The 25,970-nt window shown below is 40.7% G+C and overlaps 1 protein-coding gene across 1 annotated transcript in view; it reads left to right on the forward strand.

Annotated features, from left to right (window-relative positions):
* The window catches only part of Gprk2 (G protein-coupled receptor kinase 2), a 295,638-nt gene that overhangs the window by 19,007 nt on the left and 250,661 nt on the right, over positions 1 to 25,970 (forward strand). Inside the window, exon 3 of the mRNA XM_065222482.1 lies at positions 14,135 to 15,230. Within this exon, the coding sequence (XP_065078554.1) occupies positions 15,179 to 15,230 (52 nt within the window). The 5' untranslated portion in view covers positions 14,135 to 15,178. The remainder of the gene's footprint in view (positions 1 to 14,134; positions 15,231 to 25,970) is intronic.

The raw sequence follows: 25,970 nt of genomic DNA on the forward strand, positions 1-25,970 counted from the left end.
ATGTAAACAGTGGCACAGCGACTCTGTCACCCAATTGAAATAATTGCATTTTCGCCTTGCAGAGGTCCTCTCCCCTCGCCCCGATATCCGTTTTGAGGCTTGGCTTAGATCCCACTACCATCGTCGACCATGCGTGTGGTTTGGTATATCACTGTGCCATCAAAGGCCCGAGCTAGGCGTGGTCAGGACCAGCGCTTGTTGCAACAGCAAAAACAACAACAACAACGCCACGGTGGTAGGAGGATGTCCGTTCAAGGTATTCCGAATAAATCACTCCGGCACGCGATATGTGTGTAGAACACCGTACCGCACATAAACCTGTTGAAGTCACGGGACTCGATAACTGAAAGAGCGAGCGAGGGTGAGCGACTTGTCCAAAAGAGGTGTGCATTGTGTGAGTTATGGGCAGGCTTCAGGTTGTGTTGTTTTATTTTTTGCAATGCTATTTAAATCCTTTTCAAATCAAGCGACCGTCGCCAGGGACTGATTTATGGAATTGATCATAAAGAATCATAATAAAATAAATAACTACATCTAGGGCTATGGCAACGGTCTATGGAAAGTAGGTTTACAACTGGCTGCTGCAAGTGACTGCCTCGGGTGATATTGGAAGTGCGTTCATTGCTGGTTTTTGCCGCTCAATGCTGCCGCTGTGGAAGTTGATGTTTTATTTAATAGCACTCTCGGTAGTGTATTAATCAATTTGCCATCTTAGGCTAGGGCTTCATTAGAAATGCAACTTGGGTTGATTATGCTTATTAGGGCCGAGCTGGTGGTGTTACAATTCAAACATGCCAATTAGTCCGTTTTACGTGCCATTTTCAAGAGTAATGCAATAAAGTTATGAGAAATCTTCAGCAATGTTTAGTAAGAAGGGTTTCTAAATTTACCAAACAAGTTTTGATAAGAATGTTTTACGGTGATTTTGTTTGGCTTTGTATGAGAAATTTTAACGAGAATTTATTCTCGAACGTTTGAACGGAAATTGATATCGAGAATCTACAAAAAAATCCGTTTTTTAGGTAATTTCAAGCCAAAAAATGGATTAGGTCCTAAGTATCAATTATCCTCATCTACTTTCTCTTTCTTTAATAACTTGGCTGTAAAACCGCGTCTTGACGAATTGGTCGTATTAGATGCTCGATAATAGTTTCTTTCATCGAACTGTATGTTTTAAAATAGCTGGAAATGTTTTTACAAGGCTGTGGGGATGCAAAGAGAATATGTCAATGTTACTTAGGACCTAATCCATTGTTCCGCTTGATCTACGTATCCAAACAATATGGGAATTGTTCTTTAACATATTGTTTTAGATAGCATTTTATTCTCTTGATTGGAGCTCCTCTTAGGTCTTCATAAAAATTACATGTGTTCTTTATGGACTAAATAATCATCACTGAAAATTACAAGTCATTTGGTATAGTCTTGGTTATGTACGCTGTTCAGTTAGTTAGGTTAGGTTGCTTTATGAAAGAGACTTTCAGCCATTGCATTGTTTGGCTTCAATGGTCGAATACTGTCTGAAATTACAAAAAAAAAAAAATATGGAAAGCTTCCGATAATCTATGATCCGGCACAATTTATTGAATGAATTTTTATCACTGTCGCCTCATCTAACCTCTACCGTTCGACAATAACATTTTCTGCTGTCGCAGAATGACACCCAAATATGAAGACATAAAATGGTCATAGTTCAACTCCTCCTCCTGCGTCCGCCATCTGTCATTGCATAGATACTGTTTCAATGAAAAAAAAATACGATACCGACACATGTGCGCTCTCCGTATACCACTAAAGACAATTTGCTGACTATAACTTCCGGTTCTCCCGTCAATCCACCCAACAACCCAACCCAACTATTCTGCAACCATTCCATCTCCCCATTTATAGCCGTTTTACGGTCACATATTGTGCTGATCCTAGCGAAAAATACTGTCCTCGTCCTCGAAAATTAATATCGGTTGAGCAAACAACAACCTGCCACCACTAGGATCACTCACTCACTTGTCTATTCTTGTGCCTCTCCAGTCAGTCAGTCAGTCCGTCCGTCTAAGTGTCGTCCGGTTCGGTTGTGTGCTAGGCAATCAAATCAAACAGTCCGGGGTCCGTTATCGATTCATCAGCTGGCTGGCTACCGTATACGGATCCAGCACAATGTGCGTCACATCTTTATAGGGATGCGGACGGACAACTTTACCCGGGCATCATGCATATGGCAACCCGTTCACCCGCTTGTGTGAACTATGTTCGCGCGAATCCCCAATTTGGGCATGGCCAGTTGTCGATTTCTCAACGAGTGCGATCCGATCGATATCGTGTCTCGGACCGGAACGCGCGCGCGAAACGAAACGGAAGGCGGAATAGGGTTCAGCATTTAGGAGGCTCGAGGGTCACCCCGTAAATTGCATGGAAACGCTAGGCTTTGATGTGGCCGGGGGGATTAGGACTGGCTGACGTGCTGGCTGGGCAGATGATTGATTAGATGGCTAGACAGGGGGCCAGCGCTTGATTGGCTATCTCCATAAATCAGCGAACGAGCTAGCGATCGCAGCATGCACGCAGCGGATGATTGATCGGTAGATCGAGATAATTTCCCCAAATTTGGGTGATGACGTGTGTTGTCGTCGTCCGATGGCTGTTCGGAGCGCCGTGGTGCAGTCCTTGACCTAGGTTCGTTAAGCTGTTTTTGGAGATCTTGAGATATGCTTAATCTCAATTATCAGCCATTCCATAGCAAAACGATATAGTGGTTCTCAGAATTTCGTAAAAATCGGTAGTTTTGTTCCTTATGGTTCAATTTACTTTGATCCATTTTTTAAGAATTCTTAAGTTTTGAACCACTGGACCGATTTCCAAGATCAAAATATCAAATGAAAGTTAATTCAAAATAATTTTAGGAAAAATATAATGATCTAATCTAATCTCATCAAACACCAACACAGCCAGTTCTTGAAAGCATCCTGGAAAATGATATATATACCTACATCATTTATCTTGTCTATTTGATATATGTTTCACATCGAAGATGCGTCACATATATCAAAACGGCCAGGCCTACTGTGCAGCATTTAAGGGGCAAGATGATTCAGAAAACATCGGGCCTGTTTAAATCGAAGATTTAAACACGATGCTTCAGAATCCAATAAATGGATGAAACGTGGACATCTCGTACCGTACGTTCCGATTTTGGTAATTATATGATTGATTGGTCGATGGAAGCATCAAAGCTAGAAAGGTTAAGTAATGCTCGATTTTCTTCTGACGCTTGGGGTATGAGCACTAACTCTTGTTCTAGCCTTTTATGACTTATGGCTATAACGCCATTAATCGCTTTCTGAAAAGAGAATAGGGAAAAGAAAAGGAGAAGGACAAAGGGAAAAGGATTATGTGAAATCTATGAACATAACCAATATTTTTGATTTGAAATATACAATATAGAAATGCATAACGGCGCGGTGGTCACTACCCGAGTCTTGTCACTATTATCAAGTCATAAAAAGTAACAAGGACTAAAATGTGATCCTTTGATTTTTCCAGTAATTCCCTAGTTTGAAGTTGTCAAGGATAGGGTTCGGTGGTAGATCTTACACCAGTCAGGGTTGAAAATTCTCTGGGGAGAATCACTCGGGTGCGAGAGATATCATTCTCTGGGGTGAATCTCTACTTGTCTCCTCGGAGATTTATCCTGGCACCACGCGAGAGATTGTTAGACACAGCACGAGAGAGTGAGAGAGTTCCCGCATAAACGCGAACCATAAATTGACCTTACCTAAAATGGTTAAAAATTGTTTATAATCCCTGCTAAACTTTAACTGAAATTGTTATGGAACTTTACATGAACGTTTAATGATAAAGTTTCAACCTTATGTATTATGGTTTTTTTGAACTGGACCTTACAAATAATGGGTTGTTAAGAACCATTACCGTTCCTTATTCTTGTTTTCTCCATACATTTTCGGAAAGAGAACTATATTAGTAAGGTCAATTTATGGTTCGCGTTTATGCGGGTTGACTGTTCATTGTTCGTCTGTTTATACACTCACTTCCGCGAGAAAGATGGCAGCGTAAAGGTGTTATTGTTTCTCCAAAGTTTGAGGCAGAACTTTACGTGAGTTAGTAAAAACATCAACGTATACAGTAGGCTGGGACACGGATATATGAAAAAAAAAATAATTCTCGTTCCAGTATGATTTCCGGGCGCCTTATGGGTCCTAGAATAACAGTGTAAAATTTCAGGTCGGTCGGTGGAACTATATTGTAGTGGCAGCAGTTTTAATTTTACATAGGATTTTCTATGGGAAAACTTACTTTTTCAAATAAAAATCGGGTGAGGTCACCCATTGTCCTCTAAAAATAAATCAACCCAACTACTCCATAGGAAATTTTACAAGGAAACTTTTCTTCCAAGACCGCAAAACGATCCGACGCTTGTGGAAAAAGTTATTTAGCCACTGATTGCTAACCAAACGAACTGCTCATTATTCTTTTTTCTAGCAGCACTGCCAGCTGCCGCCTGCTGAGTGCTGTCTGCGCAAGGCAGTCACGTTGTGTGGGGGTTCACTCAGCATGGAGGAAAGCCGATGCGCAAAGAATCTTCGATTTTGATGAAACTTTACACAGGTTTCCGGTATAGTACAACAATTTTGGAAGCAATAATTGAAGACAATCGCACGAAGTCGTCCAACACATCTGATTACGCTATAAATTACCAGACCATTCGCCGTTCCCGAATGAAACATCGTGAGGCACTGGCGAAAGCAGTTAATATTTTTATTTTGTTCTATGATTCTAAACTTCTTTGATTCTAAAAACACATTTTTTTTTTTAAATTCTATTGCTCAAAAATTCTAAATTTTTAGACTCCTAAATTTTCAAATTACTAATTTTTATACTCAATAAATTCTTTGTTTATATTTGTTTTTCTAAATTTGTTTGCATAGCTAACATTTTTTTCGTTTTGTTCATTTTGATTGAAAATTTTCCAGCTGAAGCAAAGCTTTGATCCTGATGTACCTTTGGTAGTACACTGGGATGGAAAGATTCTGCCTGACATCAACGGAAAGCGCGTTGATCGGCTTCCCATTCTTGTTACTGAAGCAGGGGTGTCTAAACTTCTTTCGGTACCTTCCCTATCAAGTGGAACGGCGGATGCTGAATCAGCTGCGATAATTTAGACGATCAACGAGTGAGGTCTGCAGGAAAGAATAGTTTGAATGAGCTTTGATACAACTAGTGTTGAGGTTATGGCGTGCCCCATGACGGTGATATCTGCCTGCTGTACCGCTTTACAGTTACTGGTCAATAGCACTTCCGTTTTGTGGTGGGATATCTGCAGCATCGCTCCTTGCATCCAGTTACTAATCATGTCGATCACCTCGGTCGCCAACACTTCAACCTCTTCCAGCGTCTCTCCGGTTACCGTCAAGACGACGTCGTCCGCAAATCCAACGATCGCAACTCATTTGGGCAGCTTCAGAGTTAGCACGCCTTGGTTGCGCGGAATGTCTTCCTTCGATTTGAGATAAACAAATGTTCGTATGTAGTCGATGTTTGATGTGAATTGGCAAGCCTTTTCATGGCCAATAGTCAGGTTCAACGCTGCGACTCAACGAATGATGTAACTAATGATGGGACGAATGATGGGACGCCTCGTGGAGGTTCTACTTGGCTTCCAAAAAGCTTCTGAGCGGCAAATAATAGGGACCTAGAATGAGGAACTAGAAATTGTCTCCTGGGCCTGGTTGTGGCCAGATCAGCAACCGATTATAGATAATAAAAAAAAACAAACGTCAGGTTCGAACACACGCACAGCCTCTTAATTTGAACTGTGACATATATTATAAAACCTACCGGTGGCTGGAAATACTCTTTATCGCCATGAGTAGGCGAATTATAAATGAGAGCCAATTGTGCCATATACCAATCCAATCAGCTTGTATGTGCGTGTTTTAACAGGTGGTTTAGCTGATTTGGATGTTATCAATTTCATTTTGAACGCTTTTAGCTCTCATAGAAACCAGTTGTTTTATGGTCACTGTAGAATTTTACGATGTCCTCTTCCGCTGCTTGTAACGGGTATGTTTCCACTTCGATTTAGCACGCGCCGAAATGGTATTTTAAGTTATGAAAATCATTTGAATAATTCTCGGCGATTTGCAAAACAATTGAAACTTCACAAAACAGGTAACAGAATGATCAATGTTTTTTCGAGTTATTTTTTTAAGTTATCAAGTTTTGGGTTGTCGCTCAATACTTCTATGCGACGTATGAAGCAACGCTTGCAGCATTCTTGACAATTCTAATCATAGATACATTTAGAATACTGATTTATTGTCTTCAACAGACTACAAAGACAAATTCAAGAGAACAGTCCGCATCGTGCTCTCTTGCCATGCGGATCTGTTTGCTTTTTGCTGAAGGAAGCGTTACTAAAGCTATAACAAATTTAAACAGCACTTTTCAGTGCCCAACCTGTAAAATGTATACCTTTTTCAACTCTTATTTCTCTATCCTTGTTTGGACCCTACGCGAGGTAATCCTTCTTGGATATCGATTTGGAAAATTCATCTTCGATCCTTCAGATTATTATAGTAATCTGCTTGGATAAAAATTTACTGCCGCCATGGCGCAAAAGAAAGGGGTAAACTCTTGATCCCCCTTCTGATGAAATTAATTTGAGCAATCAATTTGATTTGCTCACGGATGATGAGAATGATCCATCATCCAGTAAAAAATCTAGTAAACTTTCCCGGCTTAATGCCAAGAAGGAAAAGAGTCCCCCTATTGTGATAACCACTTCCGATTTCCATGCTCTTCGAATGGAACTTTTGAACTTCGTGAAAGTTAAGTTTTCACTACAAATTGGACGTCGGGGTGAATGCCGTGTATTGGCTGAAACATTGGACAGATTTAAATATCTTCTCAAGTATCTTACTGAGAAACAGCACAAATTTTTAATTTACGACACCAAAACTGAACGTGTGTTCAAGGTTGTCATGAAAGGACTGCCCAGTGGTGAATCCCTGGATCAGATCAAAGTGAACTGGCAAAATTACTTAAAGTTGTGCTACTCCAAGTAATCAAAATGAAAATGAAACCCCGTCCTGGCGATTCGCGCAACGGGATTTCTAATGATTTTTATTTAGTTCACTTCAAGTCTAGTGAACTAAACAACCTTAAGGCCTTAGAAAAAGCTAGCCTTATGCTCCATGTCCGAGTGAAGTGGGAACACTTCAGGAAGACTGGAGGAAATTTCCAAAACCTCACCCAGTGCCGTAAGTGCCAGGGATGGGGTCACGGAACTAAAAATTACTACATGCCAGCTAAATGCATGAATTGTGGTGATTCCTCTCACGCAAAGGACGACTGTCCTGTGAAGGAAGATCCTAAGAAATTTAAATGTTCAAATTGTAGTGAAAACCACAAATCCAACATTTAGGAATGTTAGACTCGCAAAGCGATCCTACAATCTCGCTCTAACCGGCAGGTAGGAAACGCTCCACGTTTCCGACCAGTTACAAATTCCTCTGTTGTTAACAACGGTCAGCGAGGAACAAATTCTACATTCGTACCCGTAGGTACAAATATCACCTCTGCTTCAAATTCGTCATCTATACCTACTCCCCTCGCTGCTAACAATGTTCAGCGAGTTAATGGAGCTACCTATGCTGCTATTGCAACGGGTAGAATTCAAAATACTAACCAACGTAATTCTAAAGGAAATTTTGAAAATTTTGACGTAGGAAGCATTACTGCTCTTAAAATGGAATTTTTACAGAAATCATTAATTGACATGATTTCTGATATGCTTAAATCTAACTCCATGTTTGATGCTATTCAAACTGGAGTAAAAGTTGCAAACAATATTGTAATGATTTTGAAATTCAGTAATGGATTTTAAAGCATTAAATATTTTAAATTGGAATGCTCGATCTCTTAATTGCCAAGTCAGGAACAATGTAAAAACACTTAGCTATATATCATAACAATTAAGGCTGGTAAGTTACTGTAGTAACTGGTGCAACTCGGTTAAAATGAAATGTAATTTATTTTGAATTTAGAACAAATAAAAAGTTAAAAACAAACAAACACAAGAGATAATTAAGGCAAAAATTTTCCCACAGTGCACTGCTGTGTCACAGGGCTACTGAATACTTCAAATCGCAAACCCCGTTAATACTCCGAAAAACTACAAATCAGCTGTGAACTGATTTTATAGGGAAATTCCTTGCCTCGCTTCGTAAAAGTTTTGCTCTCCGTGGTCCCCGGAGACCAATTTATCGTACGCAACACACTCCGCACATCGCCCCTTAGTGTTACCCATTTCTGGAAGTTGCAACCTCCGTCGCGGCCGGCTGCTTCATACGAAACCGAACTTGTCGTTGGAGCAAATTTCCGGTTTTTACGTTTGTCACACGAGCGCACTGACTGACTACGCTCCGTGTGCCCCGTGAGCAGTCACACCATGCATTACAGTAAGTGACGGCCCGGCCGAACCGAGAGCGAAAGCTGAGGCTGAGGATGGATCGGCACTCGAATCGGGTTGGGCGAATCGAGCCGGCTGCTTTTCATTAGCAAATACGGAGTCAATTAGACTATAAACGATTTCATTCACCTCTCTGTCTCGCTCTGGGAGTGGATATCGATCCTCATCTGCGCTGCTCTGCTGTAACCCCTTTCCATACGTCGTTCAAGAACTTGGCGGCTGGGATCAGAGTCAGATTTCAGTAAATCGTAATTTGCGAAAAGCGACCCAGGCGACGAGGAGGAGGGGCTGTGGCTCCAGGGGGGATTCTTCGCCAGCAAGTAGCATGCATAGAAGACAGAGCTAATGGATCGCATCGAGGAGTAGTTCAGCTGGCAGCTACCCGGGTTCGAACAGCACACAGAGTATCAGAATATGGCACAAATGGCCCGATGAACACACATGGATGGTTGACTAAAGTGTGCTGAATAGTGCGGGCCAGAACCGGACCCGGGGTTGGACTCGGGGAAAGATGGAAAGAAGCCAATGAAGCTTTACATTCGCACTGATGGTTGCTTCGTTACTCTCTAAAAGGAGGTTACCGAACGCGCAATTTAATGGATGGAAAGAATTAACAGTATGATGTTTCATCGCTTGACTGGGTCTCTGCTGCTTGTGCTTCTTACTGATGTGGTGGCTGGGGTTCTGCTACTTTTACTGGGAGGTAATAGTGCAGTACATGACCGGTTCAAGGATGATGTCCGATTTGGAAAGGATGCTGTAGAAAATGGACGCTGAATCAGTTGGTCAGCGTTGGCGGTGGATTAGCTGGATTTCTATATGGCCATTTTCATCCCAAGTCGTATGGGTTCTTAGCACTAGCGTGCGCAGTCAATTTGGTGGGGACAAGGGGTGGCACACTCGGTCTAAATTACTTTTAGATTTGTAAAACCCATGTGTAATGGGATCAACATGACAGTTTTTCGTCACCCCTGCTGCGCACGCTAGTGGTTCTTAGATTTGTTCAGCGAGTAATGTTGTAAGTGCTCTTTGAGTGGCGATTAGGGACTTTTCTTTGACTTTTGTGTTCATCAAAATTATAGGCAGGAGGTTCCACCATAATCAGTTGATCCACATGCATATATGACAAAAGGTCGAAAGGACAAATGGTCGAAATCCCAAGAGTTTTTTTAGAATGAGTGTAATTTAAAGAAGAGTAAATTGTTTTGATATTTTATACATTAAACCACTGCTGACGTATAAAAGAAGGAGGTTTAAGTTAGTAGAAAAGGAAAGAAGACAAGTTTAGATGTGTGCATTAAATTGGCAGTTGAAGAAGAGCACATGTAAATGGATTATAATTGTGCTTAAATAAGGGGGCAAATGAAGGTTGAAAAACAACATAATTTGTACAATAGCTTAAAAAGCCACAAAGGCTTCCATATGAATCCATGAGGAGGGAAATGATATAAAAACGGACCAGGATTGCAATATAAAATCAGTTTTACAAACTATCTCCAAAAGTGAAATATATCTTTCAAACCGTCAATCAACGCGTTATTTCTTAACATCGAACCAGACTCCAGTACCAGTGAACCGTTGCCGTAGCCTAGTGAGTTGTATTCAAGTCAGTGTACCGACGTTGCAAGGTGAACATAAAAAGTTAACCTTTACCGCCCAGGGACCTAAAATTATACGTTGACAAACTAGGTCACTGCGATAACACCCATCTTAATCTACCTAAGAGAGTAATATGAGCTGCATTTGTTCAAATAAAATGTATTGTTTGATTCAAATCCAAACATCTCAACTATGTCTCAATATAGCTTTGAGGTATTTTGAGGAATTAAAGTCTATTTGATTGTAGTTTTGAATAATCGATGACATTTTGCGTTCACTTGCACATTTTTTTAAATGATTCATTCAGAAAATCATGTATAAATGTCATTTTTAGTACTCTAAAAATAATACCATTGATCTAGAAAAGATCGAATTGATCAGTACTGATTGAGGAAAAAATATAAAATTATTCTTTAGAACGATTATTCAAAATATAATACTAAAATCGTGAATTTCATGCAAATTTTATAATAGGGTAATGCATTAATGAAACATATGGACATTAAAAAATGTGTGTTTGGTGAAAAAGTCTACCTTTTTTAAGTATTATAAGAAACTAGAAAGGTAGACTTGAAGAATTTACTCAAAGTAGGACAACGGAAAATGTCTTGGTATCCGTTTGTGTGTATGCATAAAATTTAAAATGGCATCCTTAATTTATAAATAATTATTCATTAATAATACATAGCTTTGCAAATAGCAAATAGCTTTTGAACCCAGATTAAAAGCGCAACTTTTTAAATAAGAATGGTTTGTTCTCACTGTTACTATTTTTTATTATCTCCAGAGCTGACGTCGACAGTTGGGCTCTTGCTACAACTTACATTAATACAACCAGAGTTTAAAGACCTAACTTCCCTATCCACTGCTAGTAGTCAATAGTCCATTTCAAGACTTCAGATAGTTCGAGCTGTCGAACGGCATTGTGAAGTGAAAATACAATTTTCCTTTTACATGTTATCCTGAGGCATCTGCTGGTTCCAGAATAAGCTCCCCAATGGCATTGTTTTGTGCACAGGTTCCCCCCGGGGTATTCAAGTGACTCTGGAAAGGCCAATGTAGTCAGTCAATTAAGTCTATAGAAAGCATATTCATGAAAATTCACGAAGAAAGAGCTGTCGCACGGCATGTTTGTGAGTAAAAACGCAATTGTCCTCTGCTACAGGTTCCCCCGGGGGTGTCCTAGTGGTTCCGACAGCAGCCAATGTGGTCAGTGTTCCACTTTAAGTCTATAGAAAGCATATTCATGAAAATCCATGAAGAAAGAGCTGTCGCACGGCATGTTTTTTTGAGTAAAAACACCATTTTCCTCTGCTACAGGCTCCCCCGGGGGTGTCCGAGTGGTTCCGACAGCAGCCAATGTAATCAGTGTTCCATTTTAAGTCTATAGATAGCATATTCATAAAAATCCATGAAGAAAGAGCTGTCGCACGGCATGTTTTTGAGTAAAAATGCAATTGTCCCCTGCCACAGGTTCCCCCAGGGGCATACCGGAGGTCCCAAGAGCGGCCAATGTGGTCACTAATCCATTTAAAGTCTATCAAAAGCCTATTCATGAAAAAGCTTGCAGAGAAAGCTGTCGCACGGCATATATTGGTGTAAAAACGCAATTGACCCCTGCTACAGGATCCCTCGGGGGTGTCCCGTGATTCCAAGAGCGGCCAATGTGGTAAATAATTCATTTGAATCCTGATGAATGTGGGCGTCTTAGTGGAATACCTGTATAATGAGAGAGAGAAGGATTAGTATTTTCCATTTAATTCCACTACTTTATTTGCTTATCCTTGACAGATACGCGTATTTCGTCTACAATGTGCAGACTTCTTCAGTGTCCTGTACTAATACTCGACAGTCGAGTATTAGTACAGGACACTGAAGAAGTCTGCACATTGTAGACGAAATACGCGTATCTGTCAAGGATAAGCAAATAAAGTAGTGGAATTAAATGGAAAATACTAATCCTTCTCTCTCTCATTATAATTCATTTGAAGTTTATGAAAAGCCTATTCATGAAAAACCATGAATAATGAGCTGTCGCACGGCATATTTTGGTTTAAAAATGCAATTGTCCCCTGCTCCAGGTTCCACCGGGGGCATTCCGGAAGTTCCGAGTGTGGCCAATGTGGTCAATTATGCATTTAAAGTTTATCGAAAGTCTATTGACGAGAAACCATGATGAAAGAGCTGTCGCACGGCATGTTTTGAGTGATTAAATGATCTGCCCGCATTCAGGACCCTTCACCAGAACCGATTACATGAAAATGGCCATATCTCGGTTGATTATAGGACGGGACGATTTTAGCTCTTCGCTATATCTATTTTTTTACCAGCATCACTTATAAAATCTCATCAAGAATTTATCAAGTCAGATAAGCTCTCCGGAAACCCGGTATATCTCCGATATCCGGTGACCAGGATTATTTTCGTGGCTACACCGTAAAACAATATTATTTAGTTTTCCAGTCAAATGCTCTTGGAAGATTTAAAATCGGATCATATTTGATGAAGTTACAACACTCTAAAGTTGACCAAAAATTTGCCTATCCTAGTTATTTTGAGTAACCCCTGTATGTGTGCGTGTGCGTGTGTGTGTAACGAAGAATTTATTAAGACATTTTTATTGGCCAACACTCAACCGAATTGGACGCAACAGCCACCAAATGAAAGATATTATGGTCACATAGAGCTTTTTTTTTGGAATCGGTCAATCGGTTCCAGAAATATGGTCGGAACGGTTTATATGGAGCATGAGGCTAATTCCGACCTCAAACGAATAAAACTCATCATGTGACACCTCAAATCACATTAGAATTCAAAAGCTAGTTCAATGGTAGTAATTTGGAGAGCTCAGTGCCACATTGGCTAAACCTAGCTGCCTGGAGAAGTGGCCAATATGGACTAAATTAGCGCTAGCAAAAATTGGTACAACCATGATACATTTTTGGATAGGTCCATTACCCTACTTCGTTTATCTCAGTTGTTTGAAGATGTATAGCTTTTATGTCTTCGTTAACTTTTCATTTAGCGAAATAAAAAAACTTGGTATCATTGCGCCACCTTTGTGGCGAAAACTTGAACTATTTTTATCAAGCAAATTGTAGCCCTAATTATTCCAAAAAAACTTTACTGAAGACTTCAACTCAAGTGGATGTAGTCCCAGAGCGTTATTATTTTTTTCCTGTTAGATTTAATTCTTGGCCCACTGTGCACTGGAGATAAGCTTTCCAAGCTTGCTAAGCTTCTGGGATATTTAAGCTTTCCAAGCATCTGGGAAAAACTTTCCAAGCATCTGAGAAAAGCTTTCCAAGCTTCTGGAAAAAGCTTTCCAAGCTTGTGGGAGAAGGTTTCCAAGCTTCTGGGCCTGGAGAGAAGCTTTCCAAGCTTTCTAAGCTTCTGGGATAAGCTTTCCAAGTATCTGGGAAAATCTTTCCAAGCTTCTGGGAGAAGCTTACCAAACTTCTGGGAGAAGCTTACACAGCTTCTGGGAGAAGCATACCAAGCTTCTGGGAGAAGCTTACCAAGTTTCTGGAATTGGAGAGAAGCTTTCCAAGCTTTCTAAGCTTCTGGGATAAGTTTTCCAAGCTTCTGGAAGAAGCTTACCAACCTTCTGGGAGCAGCTTACCAAGTTTCTGGGAGAAGCTTTCCAAGCTAATGGAAAATCTTTTCCAAGATTCTGGGAATAGTTTTCCAAGCTTCTGGTAAAAGCATTCCAAGCTTCTGGGAGAAGCTTTCCAAGCTTCTGGGAGACGCTTTTCAAGCTTCCCATACAAACTTTTCAAGCTATATTGTGCTCTAGATTTGATCATAGGAATTAATTCCATCAGCTTCTCCCAAGCTCATCGCAACAAATCTACCGAAATATGAGGAACCTTTTTTATCAAAAACTTTTTACTATGAATTCGATTAAGTCATGCCGTCCTTTGTTCCAGCTTTTTTTTTCAAAAACACATTTTTGCATCTCAAAACAACGGAAATCGTTTTGAACGGGAAAGGGTTAACATCAACACTTTCCACGCAGTACTAAGTATTTCTTTTTTCTTTCATTTTCAGAATCTCTAAACGTCCAGATTAGGCGGTAGCACCAGGGCTAATAGACGCAGCTCCCTCTCGTTCCACTCTTCAAATTACCCACTCGACGAAGAAGACGACGCCGCCGCTTTAGCCGGCCACGAAAGCGAAAGTGTTCAGCACGCAATGCCGATATTGCCAATGTTGCCCCGTATAGAAGAACCGTGTAAGCTTCTCGATTGAAGATAAGTGAATTGCGTGTGTGCCGGGTGTCTGTGTGTGTCTGTGAGTGTCGGTGTCGATTTCGGTTCGTTTTTCTCCGGAAAAGAAATAGAGATGCCAACGGAAATTGGTTCGACTCGGTGCGGTAGAAAATAAAATCCAATCGAGGTAGGGCGAAAGTGAAAATTTCCTCCGAAAGAGAGGCGGCCGCGGGTGAAAGATCCGATACTTTGCGCTTTGAAACAACAACGCAGTTGTTGAGTGTTTTAATTAAATACACGCATGCACGTATGCGAAACAAAGAGAGAAGAAGAAAAGTAGATTGTGGAGAGCGAAAAGAGCGCGAGTTGTGCTATACGACGAGTCACTAGAGTCAAAAAGTGCACCACATGGGCGAATGTTTATCCGTTCCATCATCAAGTGAAGATAATCTTGCAGCAAAGATTAGGGCCAATTGAACGGGAGATTGTGCGCGCATTCGTGATACAGTGTTGGTTTAGTTGGATGTGATTTTTCTCCGAGCTGATTGCCACTTAACGACGATCGCCGGTCATCGCCGGGATATGAGCTGTGTGTCTTCTTAATGCCTGCCGGCGGCACATTTGCGGACGGGAAAAACAAAAGAGCCATACTTGAGAGTAATCAACTCGACTGATTCGATTAGGAGCGGGCAGCTGTGTGTGCTCTCTCTATCTAGGTTCCCTGTTGGACGAACGCCTTCACTCCCGGAGGAAGGGCGTTTCGGGCAGGAAGTTTTGACAAAAAAGGTTCATTACCTTGCGTTTGGTTTGGAGCGCGAGGAGTCGCGGGCGGATTTTTTCGTGGGCGAAATTCTATCAACAAAAGGCCGCCAACCTGGAACTAATGGAATTAGAGAATATCGTGGCCAACACGGTCTACCTGAAGGCGCGAGAAGGTAAGTGGAGTGGGGTTAGCTCTAAGAGAAAAGGTGGGGGATGTGTAAGCAATGCTCAACTTCGAAAATTATTATTGTTTTATTATAATTATTGTACTAATAAAAGTTGGTCAAAAATTGGGTTAATTTAGAATGTTGTTGCACAATTTATCTTATCATAGGAGAAATACTATGGTTGTTTTTCTAAGCTAGTTTTAATTTTTAATAGTTGATTGAATAGTGATAAGCTCTAGGTTTGGCATTGGAATGGATCAATATTTCATATAGGTGAAATGGCCTATGGATCTAAGATCGCTAGAAATCTGTTATTTATCAAGTTTATCTAGATAAACACGTCATTGGAACGGTACTAATGTCTATTTTTTGTCGCTATTGAAAATTTAGTCGATTGCTGAATTTATGTATGGGTCCAAATTAGGGGTATTTAGGCCGACATTACATCCATTTCCCCTACAAGCTATAATTAGAACGTTAAAATTCTTGACTGTTCAAGCTGATTCCGATAGTGCCGCACTATACCTTGCACAACACGGTGAATGAAGGAGCTTAGAAAGAACAATCAAACACATTCTGTTACTCACGTAGAGGTGACTTACACCGCTTGCCTGCGATAACTTTCTCGGAGAGCCGACAAGCACTCGATTAAAACGATACATGCGCACTGGAGTGAATGAGAAGCGAAGGCAGTGCTTTTCCTTGCATTTCAAATATTAATTAATCCGTCATTAACTCCTCGCAGTAGATTACATTTCTTTTCGAGATGATTTTTTTTTTATCGAAAATCAGCATAAAATGTGAACCTGGAAATTTAGTGTTGGTACCTGTAAAAACCTGAACATCTCCGTGAATTTTGTTTGAACTTTTGAGCTGCCACTCTGAAAATGATTCCTGTAGTTTTGCTATTAAAGATATTTTTCGCACAAATAACTTCGAAAATTTGCATTTTTTTCCCCCCTTGATTTGTTTTTTGTCGATCTTGTTTTCCGTGCTGAGTACCAATGCTACCGATGCCAGGGAGGCAGCTCCCCACCCTATCAATCAACTCATGGACCGGGGACCAACGGATGTACTTCCTTTGATCAGAGGTCACGCAGAGATGTTATGCCTCAGAAAATCCCAAAGACGTGGACTGGAATGGACTGTAGTGAGAGGTAGTCACGCTTACCACTACACCACCGGCGGCACTAAATATTTGCCTTTGGTTTGTTTTTTTTTCCGTCGATCTTGTTTTCCGTGCTGAGCACCAATGCTACCGAAGTGCCAGGAAGGCAGCTCCCACACCTGGACCCTACCTATCGACCCATCAACTCATGAACCGGGGACCAACGGCTTTACTTCCCATCCGAAGGAAGGCGTGATCAGAGATGTTATGCCTCAGAACATCCCGGCGGCGCCGACTGGGATTGAACCCAGGCCTGCTGGGGTGGGAGGTAATCACGCTTACCACTACACCACCGGTGCCGTTCACTAAATATTTGCAACATATTTAAAAAAAATGTATATACAGCCATTCCATAGGAAAACGATAGATTGGTTCTCAGTTAGTTAGTTAGTTATATTTATTAAGGAGACTTTCAGCCGAACGCTGGGTCGTGACCGGGAAGGGGGTTCCCCAAGTCACAAAGTTGAAAAATTGAGGAGCGCCTATAGGGGACACTTCTAAAGAGAGGGAGGGTTCCTGAGAGGAGTTTCTTAAAATAGAAAACCTAAGTAATGCTGTCTTTTTATGCTGTTTCATGCTGGGGGGGGGGGGGGGGGGTTTCCTAGGGTGGTTGACAGGGAAAAGTTCAAGTTCGTAGCGATGCTCGTGATTATTGAAGGTGTTCCTGATGGTGTGATAGCGGTGGTTGTTTCTATACGCGGTATGCTGCAGGCGGTGATGACTCTATCGAGTGGAGTTATATCTGGTTGTACAGGCCTGTCTCGCGGAGAAAGGCCAATAGCGCAGGGGAACGACCTGGGTCCTTGCTGAGGGCATTTTTTATGTTGCAAGAGATACCGTATAGGTCTCTGGCTCCTTGGTATAGTGGGCAGTGGCATATCAAGTGCTCCACCGATTGATGGATCTGACATATTGGGCAACGTCGATGGAATTCGCCATTCCCAGCAATGTGCGACATTCGAGTGTGTCCTGGCCTCAGCCTTAACAACACCACTTGAGAACGGTGGTAAGGTAGGTCTTCCCATCGGTGCGTCTCTCCTTTTATCTTACGGATAAAAAGATCTCTTCTGCCTAACCAGTCCTTGCTCCAGTTCTCCCATGTAATTTATAACAGCCAATTTATTAAGTCTGGACCTGGAACTTCGCTTGTCAGTTTGTTCATTAGTCGACCAGAAGAGGCGAGGTGGTCGGCTTCAACGTTGCCCTGGATGCCGCAGTGGCCAGGTATCCAGGCAACGGTGGTGTTGGGTGGAGCGGACTGGATGATGGCCTGGATCCACGGGTGTGTGGGGTACTCGGCGTTGAGGGCGGCTACAACGCTGACTGAATCCGTGAAGAGAACGATGGGTTTATTAGACGGCGTGGTGATGGCGACGTAGGCTGCAGCTGCCTCAGCATAGAAAATATTGCACTGGTCGGGAAGACTGTGACATATACTTATTTCGCGGCCAGATATCCCAATTCCGGTTCTACCTTGTGCGACAGAACCATCGGAATAGTGGATCGTTCCTTTTTTATATCGACGGTGTATAAGGTCCATGTGTGACTGGTTCACGGCGAGAGGGTTAGCACCTGCTGAATTGTCGAATGGATAGAAGCTTTGGGCAGATACCAACCCCTGGCTCCACACCAGTGGACCGTGGACACTGAGGGGAGCGCCTGGTTGGCTGTGCTGGCGAGGAGCTGGATTGCCTCCTCTAGGAGGAACACTCCGTCGCTCAAACCAGTAGTTTTTTTTTCAGAAACCTGACGGCTCGGCGGCAGATGGTGAGTGTGATGAGACGGTCGAATGGGAGGACATCTCCTTCGACGCATGCTGCTAAACCTGATGTCGACGGGAGAAGGCCAGAGGTGATTTGGATTGCTCTTTGATATACAGGAGTGAGTTTCTCGATGAGGGCTGTTCTGGACATACAGGTTAGTTCATTCCCGTAGGTGAGTCGTGTGTCGATGACGGCTTTGGAAATCCGGATCCGGAGGAGTCGATTGCTGTCTAGGTGGCGTCTGGCGATCGAATGAGGTTTAACCTCGACCGACATTTAGATCTCACTTCATCGAAATGGGGTACGAATGAGAGGCTGCGGTCAATACGAACTCCCAGAATCTTAACAGATTTGTGTTGCGGTACGGCCTGAGATCCGATGGTGATCGGTGACGTCAGTGATCGGTGGTTTTGAGAGCAGATATGCGTGAAAGCGCACTTCTTCGCCGACAGAAGAGTGGTTCTCATAATTTCGTCAAAATTGGAAGTATTGTTCCTCATGGCATAATATTAGAACAGATTTTTTTTTATATGTATTTTGTCATTAGGGTGACTATTTCCATGTTAGGATGGTCTGAAAAATCGTTTTTTCTTCAAAAATGACTTAAAAAATTCATAACTTTTGAACCACTGGGCAGATTTCAAAGATCAAAATATCAAATGAAAGGGAATCAAAAATACTTTTTAGAAAATTTATTTTTATGGTTTTGTGGTTTGTATATAGAGGCTGCAATATTTTTCCTTGAAAATTTAGGCTTTTTTACACATTATATCACAAAATAAAAAAAAAAATCGTTTTTTAGTTATATATTTTTTGAAGTTATCAAGTTTCGCTCGGTTTTCTCTCAATACTCCTATGCTAGACTACCATGTTACACTCGCTGTAAATAAATGGAAACGCATGCCAATTTGTTATGCGTCCAGTGGTTCAAAAGTTATAATTTTTTGAAAAAAGTCATTTTTGAAAAAAAAAATCGATTTTTTGAACCACCCTACATGGAAATAAATAAAATAAACAAATGAGGTTCTAATATAAGGAACAAAATTACCAATTTGTATGAAATTCTGAGAACCTCTATATTGTTTTGCTATGGAGTACTTTCTATGTATTGAGTACAATTTATTGGTTTTTTGCTGAATATTTTGAGATTTGAACCGGGAAAACCGGGAATTTAAATATGAAAATTTACTGGCCACCCTGAGCTCAAGGTATCCTAAAGAGCTTCTTGAAACTTTAATACACTTTTCCTGCAATTTCAGAAGGTAGAGAATAGGCTCTAATGTTGTCCTATGGATTATTATTCTGGAATTTATGGATTTTCTGGGATTGCGATTACAAGGATCCTAGATTCTGAAATAAAAATCAAGACCTGGTGCATAAATTTTTTACACAATACAGCGACTTAGGTCAGAGCTCCTGGATTTGAAAATAAGCCAATGTTATTGGATTTGGGGAAAATACGATCTGGGACTTTTTGCGGTTCTTGGACTCAACCAAATTTGCCAGCTTCTACACGCTCGATTAGACCGACTCAAAATTAAAGTCGAGTAGACTCAATTTCGTCAAATGTGGATTTACTCAAAAGTGAGTTGAATTTTCCGGTCAAAATCCATGAAAAAAAGAGGAAAACCTTCTCGAATATGAGGAGAATCCATGAACATTTTATTTGAAATTGCGCGTTTTATCGAGGTTTTAAAGCATTCTAGAAGTCTAAACCATGGTTTTCAGAATCCTCATAAAACCCTAATTGTTACTTGGGAAATAAACTGAGTAAAATTTCAGAGTAAAATTTTTAAGTAAATACACTGATGGGGAAATTGAAAGCATTTGAAGTACGGATTTCTCTAGAACTCACTGATTCCCAGAGTCTACATGCAGGTCACAACTGTTTAGCACAATAGGGGTCATGACCACATTTAATGTTGTTTTCGAACCAATCTCGGAGTGCTAAAGTCAGCGGATATTCCGGAAGGCCAGCTTGTGAAATTCACGGTAATGCTTAATTTCTAGTACACCAAAAACCAATATATCTGAAAACAGAAAATTGATTGATGATAAAACCGGAAATTTGGTGTAGGTAGAATTTCTATGACGTTTCAGAGCATCATCAACTTAGAAAATTCCAGACGCTAAGGAGTCTTCGATGTTAACAAAACTTTGATATAAATCAGAGTACTTCTGGAACACTCTGGAACACAGTGTGTAGTATAAAATACCAATTATTTTTTCATACTGAACTCTGTCTGCCACAGTGGATCTTTCAGTTTATCGTGTTTTCTAGGCTCCTGAAGTTTCGATAACCCTGGGATCCCCAAAAGTTTCTAGAGTTTTCAAAGATCAAGATGCTAGCAAGATAGATGATTCTTCTATTCACCTATAATATTTTATTAACTTAAAGTCCTATCAATTTGTTTTGCAACAAATTATCTTTTTATAGTCATAAGAATCTAGAAATTAAAAAAAAAAATCAAGGGTGACCTTCAGAAATATACCCGTCATAGTTCTTATCAATAATTGGTGATTTTAATGCAAAACACCACTCATGGAATAATGCTCAAAGCAATTCCAATGGTAATATTCTGTGTGATGATTGTTCTGCAGATTATTACGCTATTCTATATCCAAACAGCCCAACATGCTTTTCTTCAGCAAGAAATCCCTTAACGATTGATTTGGTCTTAACTGATTCATTTCAACCTTGTAAGCCAATTGGTTACCCATGCTGACTTCGGTTCTGATCACCTTCCAGTAACTTTTGAAATATCCCAAGAAATAATTTCTAATCCCAACAGCTCTACTTTCAATTACTATAGAGTAATATCGAACATTTATGGAATATAATTTCGATCCAAACATTCATTTGCAAACCAAAGATGAAATTAATTATGCTCTTGAATCTCTGACTACTTCTATAGTTGAAGCAAGATCTGCATAAGTACCAAAATGCGAGGTTAAATTCGATTCAATTATAATAGGCGACGATCTTCAGCTATTGATCCGTCTGAAAAATGTCCATAGAGAGCAGATAAAATCGTAAAATAATCGGATTTTCATCGTATGAAGTTTAAGTTTTTACCCTTCTTACAAAGAAGGGTATAGATATCACTTGAAAAACCGACTATCGATCCGAGGCCCGGAGAGCCGAGTGTCATATACTATTCGACTCAGCTCGACGAGATCGGAACATGTCTGTGTGTGTGTGTGTGTGTATGTGTGTATGTGTGTGTGTATGTAACGAAATGAATGCGCTCACGTTTCTCAGCAACCGCTCAACCGATTTGGACAAACTCGGCGCCAAATGATAGGTCTTGGGGTCCCATTGAACGTTATTGAACGGTGAACCGGTTCCGGAGATATGGCCGGAATAAGATCCGGTGAATATGGGCCTTCACGCTGGATTTAACGTAAAACGTATTAAAACCATCATGCGACACATCAAATTACTACAGAATTCAAAAATAAGATCAATGCAAGTCGTGTTAAGTGTTCCAGACACTTGGACATGTTCCGGGTACCCCAGGGAAGTTGCTTGAATATGAATTGAATTAAAACCCATTAAATCACATTAAAATACGATGATAAGGTGATTGGTAGCTTCACCAAATAGACTACACCCGGATATATTCCGGGTACCCCCAGTAGACTGATGCAAAATTTGAAATTTTCGCTCCACAGTGTTCAAATGGTTTCAAATCGGGTCCTGATTAGCCTCCAAAAGTTTAAACTCATTTGATAATAAACTGACTTGGCACAAACCATTTGAAGTTTATATGGAAATTACTATGAGAAAACAAAAGTTTTTGTTAATTGTCTTCTACTCTTTTTCCATGTTGAACTGTTAAAAAATTCCATTGCTATTCTTATGGGAATTTTAATCAGCTACAACTTTGCAGAAAATCATTTTTCAGCCAAACGTCAAATTAAATAGTTATTAATTGTTTAAGAGATTGATAATCTTCTGGCAAATTAAGCCACTGTATTGTGGGCAACACTGTATTCTGCAGTGTGACATAGCAGCCATGGTTTTTGTCCTCTATGCTACGTGCTATAAACACCAATGTTGCCTGCTAAACAGTTGATTCAGTGAGTTGAATCATTAATAATTTTTGTTCCTTACATTTGATCGAAAAGTGGTCTTGAACAAAGTTGTAGCTGAGAAAGTTTTCAACAAGTTCAGCTATCACTTTCTAAAGTAGAGTGAAGTGGTGAATTTTGAGATAGATATGAACTAAAATTATGGTTTCTCCATAGTAATTCCCATATAAACTTCAAATAGTTTGTGCCAAGACAGCTTCTAACTAAATGAGTTCAAATTTTGGGAGGCTAATCAGGGCCCAATTTGGAACCGTTTGAGCACTGTGGAGCGAAAATTTTAAATTTTGCATCAGTCTAACCCCCAGGCAGTGGCGTAGCGTCACTGGATGACACGGGGGTGGGGGGCTTGGTCACTGATAATGACAATAAAATAAATAAACTTGAATATGTAAGAAGGGTCTGATCACACCATAGGTGGATAAATTCGGGTTTTTTTTTAAGATTTTGGTATTACAGAACATTATTTTGAATAAAAAGTTAATTGATTCAAGAGTCTCAAAATGTCGGCTTTACAGGTTTCAAATTTTCATGAGATTAAGATTCCAGATTTGAAAAATAAGATCATGGTTGGGATGGGCTTTCATGGATTTTTTTGGATTCGGAATCTGGAGAGAATTTTGGATGAGAATTCCTTTCAAATTCTAGTGATACTTTCAAAATAATTATGCGTCGGGGGAAATTCCAAGGTGAGTTCCTAGAAATTTCTAGGACGTTTTGAAATCTTGAATGTGATTCAGAGGAATATTGTATGTAAATTTGGAAGTGAATTTCATTGGAATTCGGAAAAGATTTTCAATACAATACTGAGATGAATTCCATGGGAATCCAATTCTGAAGGCAGTTCCGTGGAAACTCTGATGAGAATTCCAAAGGAATACAGAGGAGATTTCCAACTAAATGCTGAAGAGAACTTTAATAAATTTTTAGAAGTATTCCAAGGGAGTTTGTTTTCAAGGCAGTTTTCAGGAGAATTTCAATATAATTTAGAGAAGACTGCTAGGGTATACCCCTTTTGAAAAAAATTCAAACAGAATTCAAGGAAGATACCGGAGTAAACATGTGAGAATTATTAAGTGCTGGTGTATTTTTCAAAAAAATAGAAACCCAAACTCCAAAAAATCTTCCATGGACATTTCAAACTTTCTGCCGGCGCCGGTGGTGTAGTGGTAAGCGTGACTGCTTTCTAACACCCCAATGGGTCTGGGTTCAATCCCAGCCGAGGTCGGTGGGATTTTTCTGAGGCATAAAAATCTCTGGTCACGTCTTCCTTCGGAAGGGAAGTAAAGCCGTTGGTCCCGGCCCATGTGTGTTGAATGGGTGCGATATCCTACGCAGGTGTGGAAGCTGCCTTCCTGCACATTCGACTGCCCTCAATGGATGGCAATCGATGTCCGTCAGTGATTGGCACTAGATTGCGGAACAGAGACCGACGTTAAATAAAGGAAAGAAAAAATTTGAAACTTTCTAGAAGTAGAACATCTCTTACGTGAAATCAATATTTTTCGCATTTTAGCTTATTACGTGCTCTCAACTTATTTTAGTGTTCTAGATGCACTTCCACAGTTATTAATTGAGAGCATTCGATGCAGGTACGATTTTCGCATTAGTATAATTGTGTGACAAAGTATAGCCATACTCTATGCCCAGAGAAGTCGAGAAATTTTCCATCCCGAAAAAAATCCTAGACGGACCGGGATTCGAACCCAGTCATCTCCAGCATGGTCTTGCTTTGTAGCTGCGCCTTTACCGACTGAGCTAAGTGGTCACCCTGGACCCAGCATTTAAGCAGGTTAAAGAAGCTCTTTCAATATGATTGGGAAGAAATTGTTAGTTGGGATGTTAGTTATAAAATCATAAGAACTAAAAGAGCGACTTTTAAGTACACGCAAACCAAAAATCTATTACAATGAATGTTAGTTCCGTTTCCAATCATCCTCTGTTCATGAACATCGCAACGAATGTTAGAAATTGACCATGCAGGCGATGTAATGGTTTTTTGTCTTTTTTTATTTCGTGTTCCATCTACGCTTTCGACTATACCAGTAAGCTTGTAGAACGACACACATTGTAGAACATTGTAGAATGACGCACACACTTGTCTCGAATCTCTCCAGCAGAAAAAGCATACGAAGTCGAGCATGCGAGAAAATGAGCGCTTCATGTTTGCTTTTAGGCTAACCATATTCAGAAGCATGGAAAGAGCAGTGGAGAAAGCACAGGTCTGATAGTAGCAACGTCCGTGGTTCGAGTCCAGTCGGCAACCTTTTTTCTATTTTTTTCGACATAATTAATTTCACTCACTAATACACTCCACATTTTTCGGTCTCCAATTTTCTTACATCGGACCGCAGCTAGGTATATCGCATCCTCGGTTCATGCGGTCTCCACTAACATCCTCTGATGATGAATCACACATAATTGTAAGCGAATCTTACATCCCCCGGTTGGGTGTAAGTATTGGCTCATTATAACCCACTTGCCAAACCGAAGATCTCTTGGCCGAATGCCTTTAGGTGCAATGGGTCATTCGATCAAATGTGGAAAATTAGTATGGAGACTCTAAATATTCCGTATTCTTTCAGAACTTAGGATGCAGATACATTTTGTAAATTTTATATTTGGCAAAATGTTCGTTATTGTGGATTAGGAAACCAAAAATCTATATATTGGGACACAGACAGTTATAATAAATTTTGAGTTCACATGACCTTTTTTTGCCAGATACTTGGCCTAATTTTGGGGTTTCCTGGATCTAGTAAGACTAAAAAGCGTGATTGGCATTGGCATTCGACCTACTGACGGCCAGGCAGAAAAAGCTGAAAATCTTAGGATTTGTTTGAAATTCCAAGAATCCCACGCACTGGCGTGACGGCGATGTCAAAACATGATTTCAATGTCGTGCGGTGTAAAGCTTGTTTTGGCAAGCTAGCAGCACACCCGTGTTCAGCTGGCCTTAGGGATTTTCGTTTAAAATTGCCTTAATAATCGATCAAGAACTTCATTCCAAACAGTAGAACACCGTGACCTTCAAGTTTTGCGTGTGACGCGACAAATCCCTGCCTTTGAAATTAGGTCAATTTCTTGAACCCGCACTCGTTTTCTCAAACTCGCAGCCCGACTTCCCTCACTGCGGGAAGGGCTCTAATCAGACAAAATTTACACATCACATTATACAGTTACCCGTAACGATCCGAATCCGTCACACGACCATACGATAACGCGTTTTTACTACGCCACACACTTATCTAAATTGGGTCTAATTAGCACCCCATCAACCGACGACGACGACGACGATGGTCGTTAAAGCCATCCAACAACCTGTGCTGGGGGCTGCTGGGCACGTTGTCCGTCACTGACCAACACAAGGTTCCGTCCGTCGATGTGACTGAACCGAGTCCGGAATCGGGAATAATTCGATCAATTTCGGAATCCATCAGGTGGTTAGCGCGCCCAATGTCATCATCGGGTCAGTTTGAACGAAATTTCACACCTTGGTGCGACGTAACTCCCATAACTGCAACTGTGAGAAATCATGGGGATACTTATCTCCACAATGGTTGTTTTCCACAACATAATTGTATAGTCGTCGGTTTACAATCTAGGGCAAAGTGAGGCAAGATGGCCTCCCTAACGAAACTCGAATAAAATTCCACCGTTTTGAGTAGAAAATAATTCATTCTATAATCCCGCAGAAGCTTCAAGGGTTGACGCATAATCTTA

Source organism: Ochlerotatus camptorhynchus, unplaced genomic scaffold, assembly GCF_037179485.1.
Source record: "Ochlerotatus camptorhynchus isolate MF236.1 unplaced genomic scaffold, CSIRO-AGI_Acam_v1.1 ptg000170l, whole genome shotgun sequence".
In the NCBI taxonomy this organism is placed as follows: domain Eukaryota; kingdom Metazoa; phylum Arthropoda; class Insecta; order Diptera; family Culicidae; genus Ochlerotatus; species Ochlerotatus camptorhynchus.